This window comes from Pleurodeles waltl, chromosome 11 (assembly GCF_031143425.1).
Source record: "Pleurodeles waltl isolate 20211129_DDA chromosome 11, aPleWal1.hap1.20221129, whole genome shotgun sequence".
NCBI lineage: Eukaryota > Metazoa > Chordata > Amphibia > Caudata > Salamandridae > Pleurodeles > Pleurodeles waltl.
In genome coordinates, this window is record NC_090450.1 from 378,035,664 (window position 1) to 378,060,479 (window position 24,816).

Genomic DNA, 24,816 nt, shown 5'->3' on the forward strand with positions numbered 1-24,816 from the left:
TTGTTGGGTGAGTGTGTAGGATGGGTAGTGGCTGTTGGGAGTGGGTCTTTTTTGGGGGGTTTGTAGTCTGGTTGACAGGTTATGGGTTTCTGACAGCTGTTTTCACAGTTCATAAATCTCTTTCTGTTATGACAGATGCCAACAGTTGATGACAGTACAAGCCCACAGCTATTCAGGTGAAGTACTGGAACGTAAATGTATTGAATGATACAAGAGAGGGGATGTTTTTCAGTTCACAAAGACTCATTCTTCTACTGACCCCTAGCAGCAGGAGAATCATCTCTTGGGCACTAAGGGTAATTTGGTTATAAACATGTGGCGTCTTTAGAACTTTGAGATGTGTGGAGTACTTAGTATTTCCAGAACAGAGCCTATACATACTTTTCAGCATCACACAAACCCCTTTCTTGACCCAGTTATCTTTTTGTCCCTGTTGCTGATGTGCTCTAGGGGTCAAGGGCTCATATTCTACCAACTAGATTGTTAGACCATGCTCCCCTCAAACATACACGTGGTAGCTAAAGATATGGATTTAAAAAAATCTAAGTTCTATTTCCAGTTGATCACTGGGACTATTCACTGATTCACTTGCTCTGGGAAGCCTTTAAAACAGTAATTGGAGGCAGTGTGATACTTACGAAGTCAGAAAAGATACCAGAATTAAACTGGAATGGGATTAAGTGTCTACTCAGAAAGAGCTCCTGTTGTAGTGCATACTAGTTTGTTTTAATGGGAATAACAGGAGTTAGCTTAGCCTCGGGCTTGCAGACTCGTGCCCCCGTCACCTAGTGACTTGTAACCTACTTAGCTTGCTCTGTCTCAGCCCATTTAATTATTTAATTCATCCAAGATGGCTGCCTTGTTTATAGTTAGGCCACTTGTTATGCTTTGCATTATCAGTGGCACCACGCTAAGGTGTCAAGATCAAGCAATAAAGACAAACAAACAGTAGGTGTTCACACTTCGGTATTTTCCCTCTCTATACTTTCGAGGGATTGTTTATAATAATTGCCATCCCAAGCTATGTCTGTTATCTATTGTTTGGGAACACCCCTACGTCAGGGGTCCTGGTAGATCTGTATAAATACATAGCACTTTAGACAGATAATCAGAGGGATTCTGACCAGAGGGCATTGCCACCATCGCTGATATCGATGCTGCACGTCGTCTTGACGCTGACCCAGTCTTCGTGTCCCTGCGGAGTCTGAGATAGAGACCTCATTCCAAGGTAACGAGGGTTGGGGGCTCCTCTCATGGACCTGGCATTGGCAGTTTAGGTTTAGCAAACCCAGCTCTCCTTTAGGTAGGAGGTTAGGCCTATCACATTAGGGTATTAGGGCATATTACACCTCTTATGTCTTTTACATGCATTGCAAGATGGTGGGGTCTTTGTAATAATGACTCTTGGGGAAACATCCTTTTTTACGACTTTTTTATTACGAAAGTCGTGGTTAACGAAAGCGTAACAACGCTTTTTTTAACCACGACTTCGTATTTTTGTGCCTTAACTACGTATGTTCTGAACAACGAACATGCGTGGTTAAGGTACAAAGAAGGGAGTTGGCGAAGGTAAGTGGTGGGTTTAGGTTTTGGGGTGGGGTTGGGGGGGTGGGGCGTTTTTGGTTTTGGGGAGGGGGTGGGGGGTCAGGGGGTTTTAGGTTGGGGCATTTTTGGGAGTGGGTGGGGGGTCAGGGGGTTTTAGGTTTTGGGGTGGGGTTGGGGGGGTGGGGCGTTTTTGGGAGTGGGTGTGGGTCAGGGGGTTTTATGTTTTAGGGTGGGGTTGGGGGGGTGGGGCGTTTTTGGTTTTGGGGAGTGGGTGGGGGGTCAGGGGGTTTTAGGTTTTGGGGTGGGGTGAGGGATGTAGGGTGAATGGTGCCTATTGCTAATGATTTTATCAGGAATGCCTTTACAACGAAATATCGTTGTTAAGGCATTCGTGGTAAAATCATTAGTAGTAAGGACGAGGTCGGTGTTCCGACCTCGTTGTTAAGGTTAGTAGTTGTTTTTAATTCAGTGTTCCGTCATATAATCTGACTCTTGTCTTCACAATTCTGTTTCTTGCATTATTCATTATCCTAATCATTGCAGCCCATGCAACATATCGCAAACGGCAGTTGTGTTAAATAAAAACGATTGAAACTTTACTGCATCTTTGTCATTGCCTGTGTTTGCATGAGACATGATATATCTGTGAGAAAGGTGTAATCTCCGTTTAACCACGATACTCCCTGAGATGTCTTGTTCTCGAGTCCATGCATAAAGGCTGCCACAAATCACCTTTTACTATTGTGTTTCTGGTGGGGTGCTGCTAGTGAGCCGGTAAGGTTGGGACAACAGTTGCGACTTGTTGTAGGATAGGCATAGTCACCTACAAACAAAAGTACCGTTATCCTTTAACCAGCAGTCTTGCCTAGAGCAAGAGTCCAAACTACGACACTGCGTCGTATGTCAAGCTAATAGCCAAACTTCCTATTACATGCCTTAATGGTGAATGTTGCATGAAGTTAGATCGGCCTTGAATAATTGAGCTAAATTAAGTCTTATCCACACCGAAGGAGAGAAACATTACAGAACAGCATGAATTCCTTACTGAATTGTTTAAATGGCTGACCCCTGGCTTGTTGCCTCATTTGGTCCATGATTGATGACCCTCTTAGTCAGGATGTCCTCATTGCACACTGCAACTGAAGTTGTAAAACCAAAACCATGCCACCCACCTGATAGGAGAGAGTCCTATTACACAATCACCCTTAATAACAGAAGCCTAAATTCTTGGTAAGGTCCTGGCCGGTTGTTGTGTGAAGGTAATCTCAGCATTAGTTCATCCTCTCCAAAATGGCTTTATGCCAGTTACAGCAATCAGGCATAATGAGGCAGTCCCACCTGGTGTGGAGAAGGGCCTTCACTTTATCAAGCCCATCAGCCATTATACTGGTTAACTTGTTAAGGTCTTGTGCTCACTAAGCTGGGGTCCCTATTCCAAATTCTGAGATGAATGAACATGGGGTCCCGCTTCCTAGCATATTTCAAAATCATGTATACAGGTCTGGTGGCCCACAAGCGGGTCAACGGTTAAATGTCAGCCCCATTTGCTGTAGGGTGGAGCACATAGCAAGATGTTCCCTCTCACATTTGTTTTTCACCCTCCAAATCAAGCCATTTACAGCTTGAATCAAGCAAGATTGGCCTCTACGGTGTCTTAACTGGGGTGAACGCAAGGAAAATTGTGTATCTCTATATGTGAATGACCCACTAATATACACAGGTTACCCACAGTGGACAGGTCCCAAGCTCAAAGAGACCCTCCTATATTTGTTTGACGAGGCCTTTGGTCTATTGGTCACCTGTTGTTGAGGTGTAAACTTGAACCACGTTGCATGAGCAAAATAGAGCAGAACTTTGAATCTCCAGGCCATCTTTACCAAATGGAATGACCCTACCTTCCATGCTGTGCTCAGTTGCACTGGGAGAGTTACAGTGCATATGGGCTTCATACAACGGATCAACTCCAGAGGGCTCTGTGAGTAGGTCAGGCATAATCCTCTTCCGGTTCTTAGCTGTTAACCCATCTTCTTTAACAAGGGCAACAGGAATGAGATGCACTAAAATGGTATAAGAATAAAAGCAGAAATGTGAGTATATATTTCAAAACAATTCACTGTCCTCATAATATGACATTTAAAACGATGACCTTCTGTTTATTTTTACAACAAATTATTTACATATATAGTACATGCAGATGGGATACCACTATAATCATATGCAGATTCGACCGTAAAGAGATACACTGAAGACATCTGTCTTATGATGCAAGGAGTAGCTACAACATCCAAGGGTGACATGGATGTAAAGTGGAAGGAATATGTGTGACTGTAAATGCTCACAATCTAAGAGGTGCGGCTTAAATAAGGGAAATCAAACACTCAAAAGTCTCGTAAATGGGAGTGGGGATGGAGGTGACTAGAATCAATGATAAAACGCTTCCTCTACATGCAACATTAAACAAATTCATGTTGCCACCTTGTACCCCAATGGTCTTCAGATTATAGGGTGGACTACCTTATGGGAACGAATAGATATCAAGCGAGGCATAAGCTCCAGCAACGAAGATCACTTAGCTTGTCCGTGAAGATTGCCGACAAACATCACGCTAAAAAAGAAAACCGAGCAGGTGCAAGCTACTCTGTCATGGGGAATTAGCTAGTTTTGGTCATTCAAGTCTTGGCAGGGAGTAGGTGTTAAAAGAGGGCCTTCAAATTAGCCTTAAAGTTTCACCCCTCAATTCGAACGTTTTGGGAAACACCTTAGGGCAGTTCTTGTATTTTAATCAACAGCGCACTAAAGTTTCAGACTTGTAGTTTTGTGCTTTACGTTGCAAGAATGGGCTCAAAACTCCCAGCAAGCAAACTGATTTTTGCTAAAGTCACAGCAAGCTGAAGGTACCACACATGATGTGGCATCAACTACTAGCTTGTTATGATTAAGTGAAAAAATAATAAAAGACAGTTCTGACTCACTATTTTTGTTAAAATTTCTTACATGCTCTCTAAAGTTTGTCACGTATTTTAACATTTCTGCTTACAGGGTAATTTTTTATTTTACGTATGGGATTTATTAAAAGAAAAAACTAACAGAACAATCCTTTTCAACTATTGTTTTAAAATGCATCTCTACTTAGCAATCCCCTAAGAAAAGTTTGGCTTGCTAGTTTTGTGTTACACTGCATGTCTGCATGTATCTATTTAGCTGGTAAACTGAAAGGCATATTGGCCAGTAAAAATAAGTCCCACAGGTCACTGCCTACTCTTCAAAAGTGAAAAGAAAACTTTTCAGTTTTCTTCTTGTAATGCATCCCGTTTTCCTTTAAGGAAAACAGGCTGCATAACATAAAAGAAATGCTTTATTAAAAAGCAAATCACACACATGGTGGTCTGCTCATAAATATTCAATCAATCATTGAATTTATAAAGTGCGCTACGTACCCGTGAGGGTTTCAAGGCGCTGGGGGAGAAAGGGGGGGGGGGGGGGGAGCTGGTGTTACTGGTCTAAGAGCCAGGTATTGAGGAGTCTTCTGAAGGTGAGTAGGTCTTGAGTCTGTTGCAGGTTGGTGGGGAGGGTGTTCCAGGTTTTGGCGGCGAGGTATGAGAAGGATCTGCTACCGGAGGTCTTTCTTCGGATGCGGGGGACGACGGCGAGGGCAAGGTTAGTGGAACGGAGCTGACGGGTGGGGGTGTAGAAGCCGAGTCTGTTGTTTAGGTAGGCTGGTCCGGTGTCGTGGAGCGCTTTGTGAGCGTGGGTAAGAAGTTTGAAAGTGATCCTTTTGTCCACGGGGAGCCAGTGAAGGTTTCTCAGGTGGTGGGAGATGTGGCTATGGCGGGGTACGTTGAGGATCAGCCGGGCGGAGGCGTTTTGGATACGTTGGAGGAGTAGTAGGTCTTTTGCTGGGATGCCTGTATAGAGTGCGTTGCCGTAGTCCAGCCTGCTGCTGACGAGGGCCTGTGTCACTGTTCTTCTTGTTTCTGTCGGGATCTACTTGCAGATTCTGCGGAGCATGCGGAGTGTGTTGTAGCAGGAGGAGGAAACTGCGTTGACCTGTTTAGACAAGGTGAGGGAGGAGTCGAGGATGAAGCCCAGGTTGCTAGCGTGGTCGGACGGTGTCAGCGGGGTTCCTAGTGCGGTGGGCCACCAAGAGTCATCCCAGGCGGAGGGGGTGGGTCCGAGGATGAGGACCTCTGTCTTATCCGAGTTCAGTTTCAGACGGTTGTTTCTCATCCAATCGGCGATGGATTTCATTCCCTCGTGGAGGTTGGTTTTGGCGGTGTGGGGGTCTTTGGTGAGTAAGAGGATGAGCTGGGTGTCGTCGGCGTAGGTGAGGATGTTGAGGTTGTGTTGTCGGGCCACTTGAGCGAGGGGGGCCATGTAGATGTTGAACAGCATCAGGCTGAGGGATGAGCCTTGGGGGACGCCGCAGATGATGTCGGTGGCTTCGGAGCAGAAGGGGGGGGGGGATAGGCGGACTCACTGGGTTCTGCCGGAGAGGAATGAGACGATCCAGTCGAGGGCTTTACCTTGAATTCGGTTTCGTGGAGGCGGAATTTCAGGGTGCGGTGGCAGACTGTGTCGAAGGCGGCAGATAGGTCCAGGAGGATGAGGGCTGATGTTTTGTCGTTGTCCATTTGGCATCTGATGTCGTCTGTGGCGGCGAGAAGGGCGGTTTCGGTGCTGTGGTTTCATCTGAAGCCGGACTGGGAGGGGTCTAGGATGCTGTTGTCTTCAAGGTGGCTGGTTAGTTGTTTGTTGACAATTTTTTCAATCACCTTTGCTGGGAAAGGGAGCAGGGAGATGGGTCGGAAGTTCTTGAGGTCGTTGAGGTCTGCTTTGGGCTTCTTGAGGAGAGTGCGTATTTCAGCTTGTTTCAATATTTCAGGGAAAGTCGCTGTTTCGAAGGAGATGTTGATGACCTTCCATAGTTGGGGGGCGATGGTGGAGTCGGCTTTGTTGTATACGTGGTGAGAGCAGGGGTCTGACGGAGATCCTGAGTGGATGGAGTTCATGATCTTGCGTGTCTCTGTGTCGTTCACGTTGGTCCAGGAGGTCAAGTGGTTTGCACAGGTGGAGTGTTCGGGGGTGGAGTCTGGCGTGGGAGTGGCGTCAAAGCTGTTGTCGATGTCGGTGATCTTCCGGTGGAAGAAGGTGGACAGTGCGTTGCAGAGTTCTTGGGATGGAGGGATGTCGTTGATGTTGGTAAATATTGATGAGGCAGTTCTCTCTGCGACCTACTGAGAATCGCTAACAGTGTAGAGGACACTGTTGTGCACTTTGTATTGCGACTCACAAATTTGCAATTCGCAAGAAATCACAAACTCTAAGTCGCAATACAAAATGGTAGTACATCTGGCCCTGTATTCCCTTGATACGTATTCTTGAATAAGAGGCATATAGTGTTATCTTCCAAAACAAAATCTAATGAACGTCTAATGTTTTTTCTCAGGCATCATTGTAAATCGGTACCAGCTCTAATAACTAGAGGGAGGTTTTACATCTTTCCAATTGTTTTTACACTTGCATCGGCCTGCTAGCTAAAATGATCGACTTCAAGGTTTTACATCACTACAGAACTACATACATTTGGAACACTTTATATTCAACAAAGAACTTATATCATCACAGGCTCCCTAATCGACATCAAAGTTTAGATAAGCAAAAATAACGTAGCTCTAAATAGATACAAGACTCACATTTGCCCTAACGGTTTACCTATCAAGAATAATCTGATTTTCCAATATCTAATTTAGCCAAGCTCCCAAACTCTAAGGGGAATAAAGCAGATATGACCCTTATATAATAATAATGCTAATAATAATAATATTACAATATATTTTTCAAAATGTCAATTTTTTTTTTGTAAATAACTGGAAGCTCATCCGGTTCCAGAGTAGAGGCATCTTATGCTAATCATTCAATGAATACATCTGAAGGGGAGAATGTTCTGATGAAGACAAATCTAGATTAGATTTGGAAGGCTATTATTTTTTCACTGCTATATTTTTGTTATGAAAAGGATGAGGCACAACTTAAAATAAACACTGAATTGTTTTTTTTTTTTTTTAACAAGAATCCATGATTATATTAGACTTACCTGTTTAATACCTGGATGCAAAATTATTGTGGCACAAGGGAAACTACAAAACCAGTGTTTACCTAATTCTAATTCTAGAACGAAAATGAATATTGTCTGAAGAAGAAATTTACCACGCAGAATTCACCAAAATGATTCCAAGCATAGGGTTATCCGTCTTGGGTGACTACAAGATCAAAAAATCCAAGGCTCTATAGCCAACCCCCGAAAGGCAGCCAACTTCACACTGCACACGGTCTTTGGATGTGCACAGTTGGGGGGGTGGCCACAGGGCCTGGCCCTGGGGTCCCCATCACCGCCCCCCCAACCAGCCTTTTTTTAATTTTTTTTTATAAAGAGTAGGGGGGTTGTGCGTGGCACCCCTCTCCAAACCTATTGTGGCCCTAGGGACTCCGTCCCCCAGCGACATATTTATTTTAAAGGAAAAGGGGCCACACAGTCCCCTCCCAAGCCTTATTAGGCCCTGGGGACCCCGATCCCCAGGGTAATTTTCCTAATTAAAGGGGAGGGGCGTACGTGGACCTCCTTCCAAGCCTTATTAGGCCATGGGAACCCCATACCCCACAGGCACTACTTAAAATAACGGAGAAGGGGCCGGACTCTCCCTGAACTGTTATCATCCACGGGGACCTAATCCCTGCATTTCTCAAAAGTGCCCACCCAGGCCACCCACTGTATACTAGTTGGGAACTGCAGGGGAGCCCTGCGGCCCCCATGGCCCCAGCTGGCTCCCCGAATTCAGAGGGAGCAGGCATTGCTCCTACCTGTAGGCAGCAGCTACTTATGCTGTTCCTTCCTGGCAGCAGCAATATTTTCATCTGTTTCCCTAAAAATGAACACAAGTTTGCTCCCAGCCGGCGGGAGCATTTTCAAAGCTCCTGCCGGATGGGAGCAGACTTTGTGGGTCATTTTGAGTTTGGTGGAACGGAAAAGGCTACCCGCCTGCCAGTCAAACTCCAGCGGTCAGGTTGGTGCCAGTGCGGCTGCCTTACAGCGGGCCCCATTATGAGTTCCCAGCTGGGTCAGCGGATGGAAACGGTATTTCCGCCCGCTGGCCCAGCAGGGACCAGCCTACAACATTGACACTGGCTCATAACTGAGCCGGCTGCAATGTTGTGGTACACAGGGTGCACCAGCACTCATTACGCTGTTCACTGTCTGCAACTCAGACAGTGAATTGCACGATGGGGCTGAACATGGGGGCCCAAGCACTACCCATGCCAAGTGCATGGGCAGTGCAGTGGCCCCCCCTGCAACCCATCTACGCCAGCCTTTACATGGTGGAGCTACTGCCATGTAAAAGCTGGCCGAGAGGAGGGTCATAATCCCTAGGGCAGCGCTGCCCTGGCGGATTGGGACTGTCAGCACCGCCAGCCCCTCGTGTGGAGGAAAACTGGCAGTGCTGGCGCCACGGTCGTAATGTTGAGGTCAGACTGCTGCCAAAACGGTCGAACCACCGCTTTGGTGGTGGTCTGAAGACCGCCAGAGTCGTAATGACCCCCTCTGTGTTTGTTCCCACATGGCAGGAGTTTTCAGAATGTTCCTGCCAAGCGAGACCAAACACAGATTTCCCTGCCCATGCCTGTGTTGGCAGGAAAACCGTTATATCCCATGGGTGGGCTCACCGGGACATAGCTAGTGAGCCGACCCCAGGGGATGGTGTCCCCTGCAGCCTATAAAGACTCAGGGAGGGGGGCCTCAGGCCCCATCCCCTTTCAAAGGGTTAGCTGCCCTGGGGTCATTAGAGGCTCAGGGAGGGATGAGTGTGTCCCCACCCTTTAAAAATACAGTGGATTCTGGGGGATGGGGTCCCAGATGGCCTGGGGAAAAGACTACACGCACCCCCTTCTCTAAAAAAGAGTTTGGGCCCCCAGGGAAGGAGGTCACAAAGACACAAGCACCTCGAAACCAGAGGGCACAAACCCCTCTCAAATCATAATTTGGGGCCTGGAGCATGGGGTCCACTAGGCCTAAAATCGGCCTGGGGAGGGGGTTATGTGCATCCCACTCCACCCCTTCTAAAAAAAATAATAATAATAATAAATACATAAAAAAACTTTTAAAAGCCTCTTTCCTCTGGGCTCTTGCCCACTCCGGAGGGGTTTTAATAGACAAGCACAGGAACCCATGCATTTATTTTGCTGCAAGTTTGAGGCAAATGAAAAAAAAAAGTTTATGCCTATCCCTACATGCACCCTTAGGCTTTTAATAAAAATAAAAAATAAAACTTTTAGGACTATATTTAATGCCCCCGAGAATCTGCAGATCCAACAGTTTTAAAGATAAGATCCGATTGGCTGCCACCACATCAACAAGAACATAGTGGCAGCCATTTTAGGATTCCAGGACTCAGTGTTGTTTCCTGCAACAAGGTAAACAAAAAATATAAGTGGGCCTGAGGACCCCATCCCCCAGAGTCTGGTCAAAGCAGTGTCTCTGGGATCCCATTCCCCAGGACATTGCTGTGTTCCCTGCCTGTGAGAGAATGCAAACTTTATATCCCATCAGCATGTTTCCAGGCAGGGAACACAACATTGCTCTCACCTGGGCGGGAGCACAGAAATAAGCTGGTCCTGTCTAGGCGGGAGCAAAGTTACAGCCAGCTCCCACCAGCACTCAGGAAGGGTGATGAATGGGGACGCGGCAGGTCCTGCAAAGAGTTTGGGGCTCCCCTGCGACCCCCAATGAGTTAACCAGTTGTGGGTGCCCCGGCTGGGTACCAGGGAGCCCACTTTCAAACAGTACCCATCTACTGCTAGAACATACTATGGCTGCTGGCTAAGGGAGCCAGCAGAGACCCCAGGGAACTTGCAGATACCGTAATTTAAAATTTAGAAGTGCCCCATAATGCTCTCTGAGGGCTTTTTACAATTATATCTTTTCTTCCTGGTGGTGTCATTTTTTACATTTGTGGAGGGCTGCAGAGAATGCGGCAGACCCCAAACAACATTAAAAAAAAAACACAAAAAAACAACACAGTAAGTCACCTGGGTCACTGAATCCAAGACCCCAGGAGAGCATACCATATTTTTAAAGCTATCTGAGCTAAAACTTTATTCTCTTAAGGAGTGCAGGGACCCCTCGACCCAATGGATGCACTTTGTGGCTTACAAAAGACTCAAAAACATCTTCAATGTATTTTTTAAATGGTTTGTTGAAAATATTTTGAGACTTAACATTGCAATGTGAAAATTTATGAAATATACATTTTATTATAATTATTGATGTTTTATGACAAAGCAAATAGGTGATCTTTTCATATGTATGTGCTAGCTCCCTCATAAAGCCAACAGGCCCACCTACTTTTATAGTTTGATAATTTGAGCCTTTGACATAGACAGCAAGTCTACCTTACTTAAAACAAGAGGGTTTATATTGTTACCAGACAGCCATGCGCAGCAGTGTGGGGGATGGTTGCAGGGCCTGTCGAAAGACTAGGCAGTGCATCCAACACCCGCCTCGCATGCCACAAGGCTGTGCCCTGTGGGGGAATAGGTGGTCCTTGGGGAAGTGCTGGGGGGGAATATTGTGGTGGGGGAGTGGTGGTTGGGTTTCAGAAGAACAAGTTACTTACCTTCGGTATCGCACTTTCTGGTACAAACTCTGGCTAGCCACAGATTCCTCACCTTTGGAATATTTCCCAGCCGTCAGACTGAATCCGGAAACTTTTCAGTATGCTTTTTTCAGTATGCTTCGGTGCACCGAAAGGTGGTGTATATACTACATCAAAATGAGACATAGGCCCTCATTCTGACCTTGGCGGTCTTTTCGCAAGACCGCCGAGTTACCGCCGCGGTGAAGACCGCCGACCGCGGCGGTATGCCGATGTGCGCATTCTGACCGCTGGGAGCGTACCGCCGGAAAACCGCCAGCAGCCACACTGGCGGTCGGCGGGAAAGTGGAGACTGGTCAACCTCCACCGCCACGCCAGCAGAACACCGCCCACAGAATTACGACCCACATTTCTGTGTGGCGGTCTTCTGTTGGCGGTCACCTCCCCATGGCTCCTGTCACCTCCCGGAGGACCAACGCACAAGGTAAGTTGATCGTCCGTGAGGGGAGGGGGTGGGGGGGTGTTGTGTGATGTGTGCGTGCATGGGGGTGTGCGTGGGAGTGTGTAGAGGGAGTGTGTGAGTGCGTGCATGCGGGCGGGGAGTGCTGCTGTGCCTATGGGCAATGTGTGTAGTTCGGCGGGTGCGCATGTCGGCATGTATGTGTGCGGGTATGTGTCCCCGTTGTGTATGTGTGTGTGTAGGGGGTGTGTATATGTGCATGTAGGGGGTGTGTGCATGTCGGGGTGCGTGTATGTGCATGTCGGGGTGGGGGTGGGGAGGGGGTTCGTACCACCTCTGGGGGGTGGCAGGGGGGTGGAGGGTGTGGGGGGAGGACTCGGGGGGGCAGTGGGGGGTGGGGGAGACCCCTATCAGTGCCAGGGAAGGAATTCCCTGGCCCCGATAGTGCCTACCGCCATGGTTCGCATGGCGGTTCCCGACTGCCAGAAACCGCGGCGGTAAGCAGGGTCATGATACCGTTGGCGGTCTTGGGTCGACCGCCGGACCGGAGTGCGCAGACTCCAGCCCGTCGGTCATGACCGCCGTGGCTGTCGGAGTGGGGAAGTGGCGGTCGGTCGCGGCGGGGACCGCCGCGGTCAGAATGCCATTTTTAATACCGCCGGTCCGTTAGCGGTCCGACCGCCGTCTCTCCGCCGACCGCCAAGGTCAGAATGAGGGCCATAGTGTGCAATGAGTCCAGGAGTTCACTAGAGGCTAAAGTAGATAACATTAATGCTCTATTTTGTGGTAGTGTGGTCGATCAGTTAGGCTTATCAGAGGGTAGTGCAAAGCATTTGTTGTACACAGACAACAGAAGCACACACTCAATGACTTGACTCCAGACCAATGGTTTTTATATAGCAAAAATATATTTTCTTAATTTATTTTTAGAACCACAAGATTCAAGTGGCACATAAAAACTTCAATAGATTCGTATTTCACACATGTACCAACAGTACTATGTTTGAAATCGATAATAAGTTATACAGTTATTGAAATATTGGCAATAATCGGTTTTAAAAATGGACATTGCAATTTTCAGAAACAGTTGGGGGGGGGGGGGTGTGGGCGAGGAGAGTTAGTTTGATTTGCATGTAAGTATTCGACTTACAGTTTCAGTCTCCGGGTTTTAGGAAGTCCACCGGTCAGAGTTCACGTTAACCCAAAACATCCACCACCAGCAACACAGGGCCGGCCCGGTGCAGACGTCAAATCCGAGCAAACGTAACGTGGGCTCCTATGGAGAAATGGGGGGCTTGAAATTAGGCCTGCATGCAGGTAAGCACCTGCAGCTCGGAAGGCAGACCAGGGGGGACGGAAGGAGTATTGGGGGGCCACAAGTATACACCAAATGCACACCCTCGGTGGCAAAGGGGTGGCCGGGTGCAAACAGGACGTCAGGATCCCAATGCTGGTATATATGGGGACCCCCGGGGTCACTCAGACTGCAGGCGAGGTCCAGGAGGTTGTCTTGGGCAGACCACAGGTTGGACAGGGAGGAGGGCCGTCTTCTGAACATTGCTGCACCGGAGGCCAGGTTCTCCAAGGCCTGGGGGCTGCGGGTGCAGTGTGTCTTTAGGCGTCGGAAATCTTCATCTAGAGCTTCGCGGTCGGGGGTCCTCAGGATTCCTTCTGCAGGCATCGTCGTGGAGGGGTGGAGAGGTCAACCCAGGGTGGGCACATGCTAAGAACCGCCTGGGGATTCTCTCTAGCTGGTTGGGCCACGTGGACACGATCCGAGGGGGTCAGGTGCAGAATGGTTAGGACTCAAACATTCAGAGTGAGGTGGGAGTCCTTAGTCGTTGGTTTCTTCTTGGGACAGGGTGGCTGTCCACGGGAGTTCTTGGTCCTTTTGGGTGCAGGGCAGTCCTCTGGGGCGTGGCAGAGGTCGCGGGTCCCGCTGGACGCATCACTGTTCTTTTGCAGGTTCTTTGAAGCAGGAGACAGGCTGGTAGAGCTGGGACCAAATCAGTTGTCGTCTTCCTTCTTCTCTACTGGGGGTTTCAGCTAAGCAGTCCTTCTTGTCAGGTCTCCAGAAATCTGCTGGGGTGGGTTCAGGGAAGTCCTTAAATACAAGATTTAGGGGCGTTACAGGGGTCAGAGGGCAGTAGCCAGACCATATACTTAATATGGCCACACTGCAATTACAATGTCTAAGAATGGACTTAGAAACTGTAGGGGCATACTGATCATGCAGCTATGCCCTCACCTGTGGTATAGTGCACCCTGCCTTAGGGCTGTAACGCCTGCTAGAGGGATGATTTACCTATCCCATGGGCAGTGTTTTGTGGGCATCGCACCCTGAGGGGGGGGATGCCATGTCGACATTGCCTTTTTCTCCCCACCAACACACACAATCTGCAATGGCAGTGTGTATGTGTTTGGTGAAGGGTCCTTTAGGGTGGCATAACACATGCTGCAGCTCTTAAGGACCCTCCCTGGTCACAGGGCCTTGGTACCACTGGTACTTAGCTGTGTGCCAGAGATATGCCAATTGTGGAAACAATGGTACATTTTTAGGGAAAGAACGCTGGTGCTGGAGCCTGATTATCAGGATCCGAGCACACTCTTAGTCAAGTCAGCATCAATACCAGGCAAAATTTGTCGGACGGGGGTTGGGGGGGTTTATGAGGTGACTGCGACAAGTGCCAGTTTCCTACATCTTTCCACTCTGTAAATGACGAGCAGGGCTTTTATAGGTGCCACCTATGTGGGCTGATGTTAGTTGCTTTAGATACTGTCCGCAGCCAAGATGTGGAGCCCCAAAAGCAAACTGGTAGACTTTGTGCAGATTCCTAGACTTGGGAATGTCATTAAGGGTAGATAGAATCCAACCACAGTAGAGGGAGAATAGTAGAGACTGTGAGGATTCTGGGGCTAGATGAAGCCTCTACCAGTAAGAAAATTACCAAAGTTAAATAAAGACTTTTTACTGCACATCTCTCCCTTTGAATAGATACCAAAGAAATACCTTAAGGAAGGAAGGCTGTGGGTGGGCTTAAAAACAGGAGTCCTGCAGACAAGAGCAGGCTAAGTGCCCTTCTCAGCAGACTTGGCTATCCAGACAATAGTGGTCCATTAACGTAAGGAGGGACTCCCATGTAGCTGCCTGGCAGATGCCTAGGACAGGCACCCTTGCTTGCTAGTGCAGTGGTAGCAGCTTAGGACCTGGTGGAATGGCCATGCAGACCATCTGGAGTCTGCTTTTTCACCATTGCATTGAAGATCTTCATGCAGCCCACGATGCAGCAAGAGACGCTATGTTTCTGCACAGTTTTGCCTTTTTACGCACCAATGAAGCCCACAAAGAGCTAATCGTCCACACTCTGGTCTTTGGTGCAATTGTTGTAGTAGCCGAGTGCTCTTAAGGTCCAAGCTATGAAGCTTCTTCTTCTCCTTAGAGTGGTGAGGTGGAGCATAGAATGCCAGCAGAATGATGGATTGACCAATAAGGAATGGCATCACAACTTTCAGGGGAAAGGATGGTCTTGTACACAGAACCAGCTTGTTGTGGAAGGTGGTGGTGTATGTTGGAGATCACACAAAGCCTGAAGCTCACGTACATGCCCTGCTGAAGTGATGGCAACTATGAATACAGGTGTGATAGTAAAAAGCCGTACAGGGCAACTTTGAAGCGGATAGAATGGAGTATGCATTGGATACGCAAGAACAAGATTGAAACCCCATTGTGGCATCAAAGAGACAACGAAAAAAAAAAGTTTCACCCAGCCGTTTGTTGCTGGACTACATGGCGGTGGTGTTGTCCATAAGTCCTGTTACAGCCTCCCCTTGATGGATGTCAGGAAGGCTTTCATCTCCAAATGGATGGCCCTCAGCTCCGGAAAAATTATACAAAGTTGCATACATGGCCACGCCGCACTAACCCAGAAGCAATGCATTGGTCACCACTATCAGTTCTGGGTAGGAAAATAAGAGGGGTTTGCCACCAAACCAGTTGCGGTCCAGAAGCCACCACTGCAGATCTGTCCCAGTTTCATCCCAAACCTTGTCATGATCAGAGAGGTTCTCTTATTGTTGAGCCCACTGTGACTTAAGATCCTACTGCAGAGTCCGCACATGCTACCTGGCATGCTTGCCAAGCAGGATGCAGGAAGTCATCAGTTCCAGCAGGCTAAGAGTTGACTGCACTGAAATCCAGGACCAAAGCTGAAAGACAGGGGTCATAGTCTGAATGTCCTGGACTCTCTTTCCCGGGGGAAAGGTACGGAATCTAACTGTGTCCAGAATGGCTCTGATGAAAGGCTGTGTTTGTAAATGAGTCAGGTGTAACATCAGCATGTTGACAGTAAACCCCAAAGATGACAGGAGGTTTTCCGTAGTCTGGAGGTGGTTGATGCCTGCCTGGGACAAGCCCACCTTCAACAGTAAGTCATTGGTGTATGGCCTCTGAAGGTGTGCTGCCACCACCATCATCAATTTCATGAACACCCGAGGGTGCTGGTGAGAACGGCAAAATGAAAATGCTCCTCTCCCACCATGAACTGCAGCTAATGCCAGTGGGCTGACAGGACAGGAATTTGGAAAAAGGCATCCTGCAGGTCCAACTCCACCATCCAGTCTCCAGGGTCGAGGACAGACAAGACCTGGGCCAGGGTCAGCATTTTGAATTTCTCCTTTCAGAGGAAGAGACTGAATGGCACATATCTCTAATGGTCCGAGAGATTACCCTCACACGTAGGAATGTGTGTTGGGGTTGAAAATAAGGGTAAAGAATAGCCTTTGTGAACAATTTGGAGGACCCACCTGTCAGATGTGATCACTTGCCAACCAGGATAGAATGGGTGGATCTTGACTCCCATAGGGAGGTTGGGACCCTGTGAGGGTACTCTGAAGGAGTTATATGAGGTGCTGTGGGGGGGGGGGGGGGGGGGGGGGGGGGGGCAGGGGTAGACTAAGCAGCAAACAGACCTCATCTAAGGGTGGGGTTTGAGGGGAAGGGGATTAAAGGCCTCTTCCACAGAACTGCTGGTTTCCCTGTTAGGGTGGAACAGGCTTGCAGTACAGAATGCCTTATCTGAAGCTACAAAAGGAACACTGGATGTTGTTGGCGGGGCTGGGTGGAAAAGCTCAGAGAGCGAGAGGTAGCTCTATTAGCTTAAGAACATTCAAGGGCTGAGTCAGCCTCGTCCTCAAGCAAGCAAGTCTCATCAAACGGCATGCCACTCACGGAAAACTGGATGTCGCTCGAGAAGCCCAATGGATCATCGCCGTGCATGGCGGTCAATGGCCACACTAGAGCCTACAGCCTGCCCCATGGAGTCGGATCTGCACAAGCCATAACAAACTGTGAACCTGGCCTCATCAAATCCATCCTGAATGGCCTGTGAGAGAACAGGGTGTAGGTCGTCTGGAACACTGGGAAGGACTTGTGCTACTGAGTCCCAAAGGGTGTAAGTAAGGAGGTTGGATACTGTGTTGGTCCGGGGAAGTGTATGCTATCTACAGATACCGTCATCAAGTCCAACTATGGTGTGGTGGAGCCTTCACTGTCAAGAATCTCATTCCACTTTAGATCCAGAAGATCCTTCCAAGCGCAGGCCACCGCCATTGGGACCCTTACACATTTGGCATCTCTCATGAGGGTCATACTCTCATTATCAGCCCAATGTGTGAGGTCACTATGTCATCCCGGTAAGTGTGGACCACCCTGCGTTCATCCAGTTAATGGTTATTTGTCTCTTGACTAATGTCATCACAGGGTCAATAAATTTGGAAGTCACCTTGCTCTTGACTGGTCTACGAAAAAGAACAGCTTTATATTACGGTGAGTGATGTAATTAGTAAAAGTCATTACATCATCCAGAAGCCAGTAAGGTGCGGGCAGTACCATATGTAACAGCTCAACACCCCAGTCATCACATCTAGGCCTCGAAGCCTGGGTGGTACTGAAATATTGTTTTGTTTTTTAAATGTCTTTATTGGCATTTCTCTCAACAAAATAACAGTCAAAGCACAAGTATCATTACCAGTTTGCATGTAGCTACAGGGGCACAGGTATAATACTGAAGGCCCCACACTGATGCATGCCAATTCAAAGTCGCATCCATCATTCATCACAGGACAAAAGGTAGAAATTTAAAGGCACTGTAACAAACCCCCTCCCTCCACACACCCCCATTCTCCATTGTTTTATCCAGTCATAGATGCTACTTTCGCTGTCCTCTGTGTGTCCCACATATGAGCAGTCGCTTCCACATATATATTTTCCATCAGAAAAACAACCCACACAAGCGTACAGTAGCTTAATAGCCAAAGAAAATCTACTGCTGTCCCTTAGAAGGGTCTGATATCCAAAAAGTCAGTCAGGGTTTGTATCATGGCTTCCCAGGAGACCAGATCATCTATCAAATTTCTCATCAGGTCTCACGTTCCTAATATGCATCTCCTCAGCTCTTGCCCATTCCAATAAATCACGCTTTTGACGATGCATTCAGAGGGGTATAGGACCCCCCCCATCTGATAGTAATAGGTCTCTTAACTAAAACAAGACCAAGCATTACAAAAATTTTGCTTAATTTATTTTCTTTTTTCAGGGAGAAGGCTTAGTAGACATTTAATAACTGGGAGCATGATGGTCCAGTCCGTGTCCATGTTGAGGTATCTCTTCCTCGAATTTTGAAATAATCAGGCAAACTTCCCACATGCAAAACGTCAGCCACTGCACACCTACATTGTACAAATCTTGGGTCTCTGGCTGGGCATATATTATGAAGCAGTTTGGGGGATAAGTAGGCAAGGTGTATATAAAACTGTTCTGTATAAGCTTGAATCGTGCTAATCATCTTCCATACCTTGCTATGTTTTTTGGTCCATTACTTGGCAGTAATCAGGTCATCGCAAAACTGCTGCCTTGCATCTTCGATTTTCAAGGTTGGCACAGGCTTATCAGCCGTAGTGCCCTATACAAGTGCAGATTAGTTTCCAGCCCCCACCATAGAGAGCACAGTGACAATTTGTTTTTTAGAAGACTCAGGGGCCCCAAGGAATGAGGGTCTAAGTTCCTGCGCTGTGAATAGAGAAACTGGCCAGGTCCCAACCCGTAGGATGTGAGCTGCAGGGTATAAACCAGCCAGCGTAGTATAGATGCCGTCCCACCAGAGGTCTATGACCATACTCCAGGTCGGGTACCTTCATTCCCCCTTTGCGCCATTCCAATTTTAATGTGGACAGACCCACTCTGCACTGTTTTTGTGTCCACAATAGCTTCACCAGGAGAAGAGTTCTCGAAACACCCAGAGAGGAATCTCATACATGGTGCCCTGAAACACATACAGACAACAGGGCAGCACTGCCATTTTGATAAGTGCTATTTTCCCCATTAGGGACGGTTTCAAAATATTCCAGAATTTGATAGATGGGCAGAGATTGCCAATAACCCTCCCAGGTTCATGTCATGACATTGTTACACCCCATGGGCAATACAAAGCTTGAGGTGGCAAACACTCTCCATCTGCCAGGGCAGCTCCATCTCTGGGAGCAAAGCATGGGCTATCCCCTTTAACTGTCCAAGTGGGAACAAGGCAGACTCAGAATAATTAAAATGTAGTCTGGATACCTCCCCATATTTCCTCACCGTATTCAGTAGGATCAGGACAGATGTCGGTGGCTGGCGAAGATACGAAGATATATCATTGCGTCACCTGCACATAATGAGAAGATATGAGCCGGGAGGCCTAAAGGGTTTCCGCAGCCATGCATCAACCTATAAAGATGACACGCTATGGGCTCCATCGCCAGGGCAAACAGCAGCAGAGACAAAAAGCACCTCTGCTGCATATCTTGTCCAAGACATGTTGTCAGACACACTGTTGGCTGCATACAGAGCAAATGTATCCATTGTATGTATTTGGCCCAAGCCCTATTTTTTCTAAAACTATCCAGACGTTTTCCAAGCTAACCAAATCAAAGGCCTGTTCCATATCTAGAAAGGACAGGCCTTACTGATCATTCTCTATACAGGGTGTATGCATTACATGGGCTAAGTGAAGCATAGTGCAAAGCTTGTTTCTGTGCGGTACGAAACACAACTGGTCCACATGAACCAGTGTTGGGAGGTACACTAGCATACGGCCACCAGGGCATGGCTAATTACTTTTTGGTCTACATTTAGCATGGAAAGTGGGCGAAGGCGGTGGCCTCCATGTTTTTTTTCCTGGTTTCAGAACCAAAACATTGTGGGCCTCACTCATGGACTTTGGGAGCACTCTCCTCTCAGAGGCCTCTGTGTTAACTATCAATTTGTCCACCATAGTACCAGGGAAGGCCCTATGTAGCTCAGCCGGGATTCCATACCCACAGTCTATCATGCGAACGATCTCCTGTTTGGTCAGCGGAGCATCAAGCTCGGAGCGTTCCACATCATAAAGCAGTACAAGCTGCGACACTTCAACATAGGTAGTAATTGAGGGCTCATCCGCCTGCTGGGGAAGAGTGTAAATCCCTCGTGGGAGCTCCCCAAACACCCCCTATATGGCTTGTTATGAATAGATGGCGCATTCAGTCTTATCTCTAATGGACAGAATCTTCTGTGTGTAGTCCTCATTTTTGAGAATCCTAACCAGTAGATGCTTGGTCCATCACCCTCCATGTAAATGTGTAACATCCACCTATAGGAGAGATGTACATGCTTCTACAGTTGTTCCCATAGGCTACAAATATGCTGTCTAGCTTTACCCCATTCCTGTAGGATTCCCGGATTAGTTGATAAGACAGCCTCCAGTACGGCCAGTTTCTACTCCTGTAGTGCCAGGTGCTTCTTCAGAATTTGGCGTATGCACTTAGATGTAGCCATACACACACCTCTCAGCACCACTTTCATCACGTTAGGGCTTCCACGTACTATATAGCATTTTTTCTTGCCCACTGCGTCCTCATACATTCCAGGTGAGGAACTTATATCTATTTCCGTGTCAGCCATACCTATATATTTCAGGTTGTAGGATCTGCCCCCATCTCCTTCAGATTAGAATGTTTGATTTCCGACACAAAGATGGAGCACCCCAACTCAACAAGTTGTAACATACCCTTGTCCTTTCCATTCAACTTCACAGAACTCCCTTAGGCACAATCATGAGCCAAAAGGGTACTGATCACTGCCCCACCAAACCCACAAGTATTGTCACCTCAAAGAACAACGCAATAAATAAGTAGGAGCCCCACCCCCCAAGCACCAGTTGTATTCACAGTTCAAGGTACCATAAATCCAAAACCCCAATAGGTGACAATACTAGGTATGGCATTCAGCAATCTCAAAGAGGTCAGGAACCTCGGTCAACCCCAGCTGTGGGGTAAAGGAAACTTTATACAGTCAAATACAGCAACGGTACTTTACATACGAAATATAATAAAAGCCCCATGAGGATATTCCACCTACAAAAACAAAAGAAAGTCATTATTCATGGTATTCTGACTCATAAGCACCCGTCCCGTCCCCCCCCAGGGACAGGCCCCCAACAACAGTTGCCATGACTGTCATCATTCATTGGCCCACAGACATCACAGCTGACCCAGTGATATGACTTTAGGAGCCCTATAGCCTGTGTTCTAAGAATCTCCTCACTCTTCCCAGTAAGCATCTCCGCTCACACTCCACAATATAGTCCTGTCGCTCTCGATTGCCCTAGGAGAGCCTAACCAGCATCCATGCAGTCACTCAGGGTGTCAGGGACCATTCGGAGCTGCAAAAAAACAGTTCTGATCCATGGAGTCTAGTGCAGCGGACCACAGTGTTCCATCTGGGTAGACAATAATACAGCCCTGAGAGGCCAAGAGGAGCCAGCCACTAGCCCACTTTAAAGTCCACTAAAAAGGCTCCAGTATTGTCGACAGCCAATGCCTTCAGGCCAGGGTTGAACTCCTCCTCTATGAGCCCCGCACGCCAGGAGGGCACTTACAACACTACATATGCTCCCAAACTGCCCCACCTGCATTCACCGTAGGTTACCAATAGATGGGCCCGCCCGCAGCTAGGGCCACAGTCAGAACCTACGACATAGAGGAGAGGGCCTACTTTATTCCACAGAGGCGGCCTGTGTACTGCAGCGGAGCCCACCGACTGGGGTTTATGAGCCCACCAGAGCCCTGGTGGGACTCGGCAGACAGCTGGGGTCTGAACTGGGCCACAGGAACTGTTGGCTGTGTACCAGGCAAGGGAGGCCCACTGGGTGGAGCTTGGACCAAGGGTGGGACAAATACAGTTGTGGGAAAGACCAGGACCACCCAGCAGACCCAGATTGAGCATTATGCTGGAGATATGCGGAGCAAACAGGGAACAAAGGTACCCCTCCAGGTGACTCACAAGTGGCAGACATCATAGGCACACAAATATTGTCCACACAAAACACTTGTGACTAGTGCTGGAGCATAAAAGAGACTCTGTTACGATTGAAGGTACCTATTATGAGTAGATCTCCACAAGGTAAATGATTTCTCCCCGAAAACGGAACAGTCTGTACAGACGCTACAGGCTGCGGTGAAAGAACTGTAGAACAAGCTGCTACTGTTGTTACCAGCTAGTCTTTGACAGGCATGTGCTAATGGTATAGTAGTGGTTGGTCTAAATTAAGCTGAGTTCAGGGTTGGACGAACTGGGGAAACACAAATAAGGATGGTTGTCTGTTTACCAGGGGGGTGGTGGGTGAATATTTTAATTTCTTTTTGTTTGAAATGTTTATATTGTTTCCATCATTGTATATGGGATGTCGTTGACAGCCAACAAAAGGGTCACAATTGTCTCCATTATAAGGAGAGAGCGAGAGAGAACGCAACTAATTCCCACACCACTACACGAAACAATCGGAGCCTCAACCCCCACATACCATTAAACCAGGAAACATTGGGATATATACATGGAATGTGCAAGGCTTAAGTGATCAAGTTAAGCAATACATGGTGCACGCAGATGACAGGAGGCAAAATATCCAAATACATTTCCTTCAGGAGACCCACCTGACCGATAGAGAATCTAATAAACTGCGTAAGAAATGGAGGGGACAGATGTATTTGGCTACACACACTCCTATGCCAGGTGAGCAATAATATAGGTGGTCCCAGGCGTCCCCTTCACACACAACTACACCAAAGCAGACTTTGAAGGTCAGTATATACTCATACATGACAAGTTAGATGGGACAGAAATCTGTCTGATTAATGTACATGTCCAAAATGTAGATGATGGTGCCTTTTATTGGACCATATTAAACCTCCTGTTATTTTATATACAGGTACCTATAGTCCAGGGCAGGGATTTTAATTGTACACTAGACCAGTGGTTCCCAACCTGTGGTCCAGGGACCCCTGGGGGTCCGTGAAGCCTTCTCAGGGGGTCCACAAGAGCCTAGAAAATAAAAAAATATTAACAAATATTGACAAATTAGGTCCCCAGCTTCCAGCAATGACTCAGGCGGGGGTCCCCGGATTTCCATGATGATTCATTGGGGGTCCGTGGGTTCCATTAATGTTAAAGTGGGGGTCCACAGAAATCAAAAGGTTGGAAACCACTGCACTAGACGACACCTTGGACTGATTCCCGGCACGACATCAGGTCAAGCCACCCTTGGTGCGAGCACTATGGGAAGTTACGAACAGAATAAAATTTGCAGCTATATGGTAAAGACCTGCCCATACTCCTGTCACTCACTGACCTATGACACTTAGAGTAGGTTGGACAGAATGTTTTTAACGCAGGACATTGCACACAAGAGAGACATCACAGAATATGACTATTGAGTCTTCTCTGCTCATGCACCTCTAATTATAGATAATGCTTTAACCCACACAGTATAGCTGGTCTACCTGTGATGGCTTTGCGTGAAAGCACTGCAAAACACAATTTTCTGCAGTGAAATTCAAAATCTCAAAGAAGGATACTTTACCATGAACAGGGTCTCCACAGCCACGAGGGGTAACGAGTGAGAGGCATTTAAAGGAGCATTATTTGGGGTTGGGGAGGGAGGGGAGGAGATGTCTCAGAAGTATGCACAGATCATCAATTGAGGACTGAAATTCTGAATCATGATAGTGAGATGACTCGCCTACAGTATGAGGAGCCAAATGACCCGACTACTAAGGTGCAGGCAGTGCAAGCCCAGCTATCACTCGTAGATAAGTGGGACGCTCTAGAAGCTCTCACACTGAAAGAATACAGTGAGCGACTGCAAAGAGAGGGTGATAAGTTTGGAAGACGTTTGGCCTGACTGCTGAATAGGGAACACCCACAACCCAGAGTCTAATGTTACGCATGGCAGTCGGGCCATGGGCTTTAGTCAAACTGGCATACTGCATTAACCACACAAACACAACATCCACAATACTGTAGGTACGCAGGCAACCCCACCACAAAAGGACACTGATGTGGACAATTTTCTAAACTCGGGACAGCTCCCGAGATTAGACAGAGGCCAACTAGACTTGGTAGAGGCAGATATCACACAGGAGGAATTACTTGAGACCCCGAAGGAACTTCGGCAGTCTAGGTCCCCAGAATGGGATGGCTTTCCATCTGAACCTGGTCAATCGAATGGGATCCTGTTAGCGGACAAGCTCATGGAGGTCTAGGTACAGGTGAAAAGCCTAAGTGTCCTGCTGGAGTCTATGAGAGAAGCTGTCACTGTCATGCTTCCGAAACCAGGGACAGACCTGGCTCAGCCTTAGTAGTGTCACCTTATCTTGATTATTAAGCCCGAAACTCAGCTCCCTGCAAAAGCACTGGCAGTGCATGTATGGGTGAATGAATTAGTGTATGAATGAGTCTGTGGTTCTTCTTTTAAATTTTTTCATATTTGCAAATGTTTTGTGCACACTGATAAGAATTATATAAAACCTATAATTTGCCTTTAGAACACATCTATATCACACCCCTGACTTGAGGGGTACCTTCACCCTAACCTCTTATGCAGCTTTCAATTTGGATTTTCGTCCCCAAGAACCGTATCCTGTGAAATAAAATGGCAGCCGCAACTTTCTAGTCAGGTTGCTGTCAGCCCATTGCAACGATTCTTTTCGCACGCGTATTCGTGAAAATTCACGAATTTTCTGCGAAATATTTGCAAAGCATCGTGGCCAGAAATATACAAATTTATTTTTCCTGTAATATCTCAAAAACTT

At 47.5% G+C, this 24,816-nt stretch overlaps 1 protein-coding gene across 15 annotated transcripts in view; it reads right to left on the minus strand.

Annotated features, from left to right (window-relative positions):
- The window catches only part of PXYLP1 (2-phosphoxylose phosphatase 1), an 807,084-nt gene that overhangs the window by 395,008 nt on the left and 387,260 nt on the right, over positions 1-24,816 (minus strand). For all 15 annotated transcript variants that reach the window (XM_069213691.1, XM_069213684.1, XM_069213694.1 and 12 more), the window contains one exon: positions 3,441-3,602. In XM_069213691.1, the coding sequence (XP_069069792.1) occupies positions 3,441-3,602 (162 nt within the window). The remainder of the gene's footprint in view (positions 1-3,440; positions 3,603-24,816) is intronic.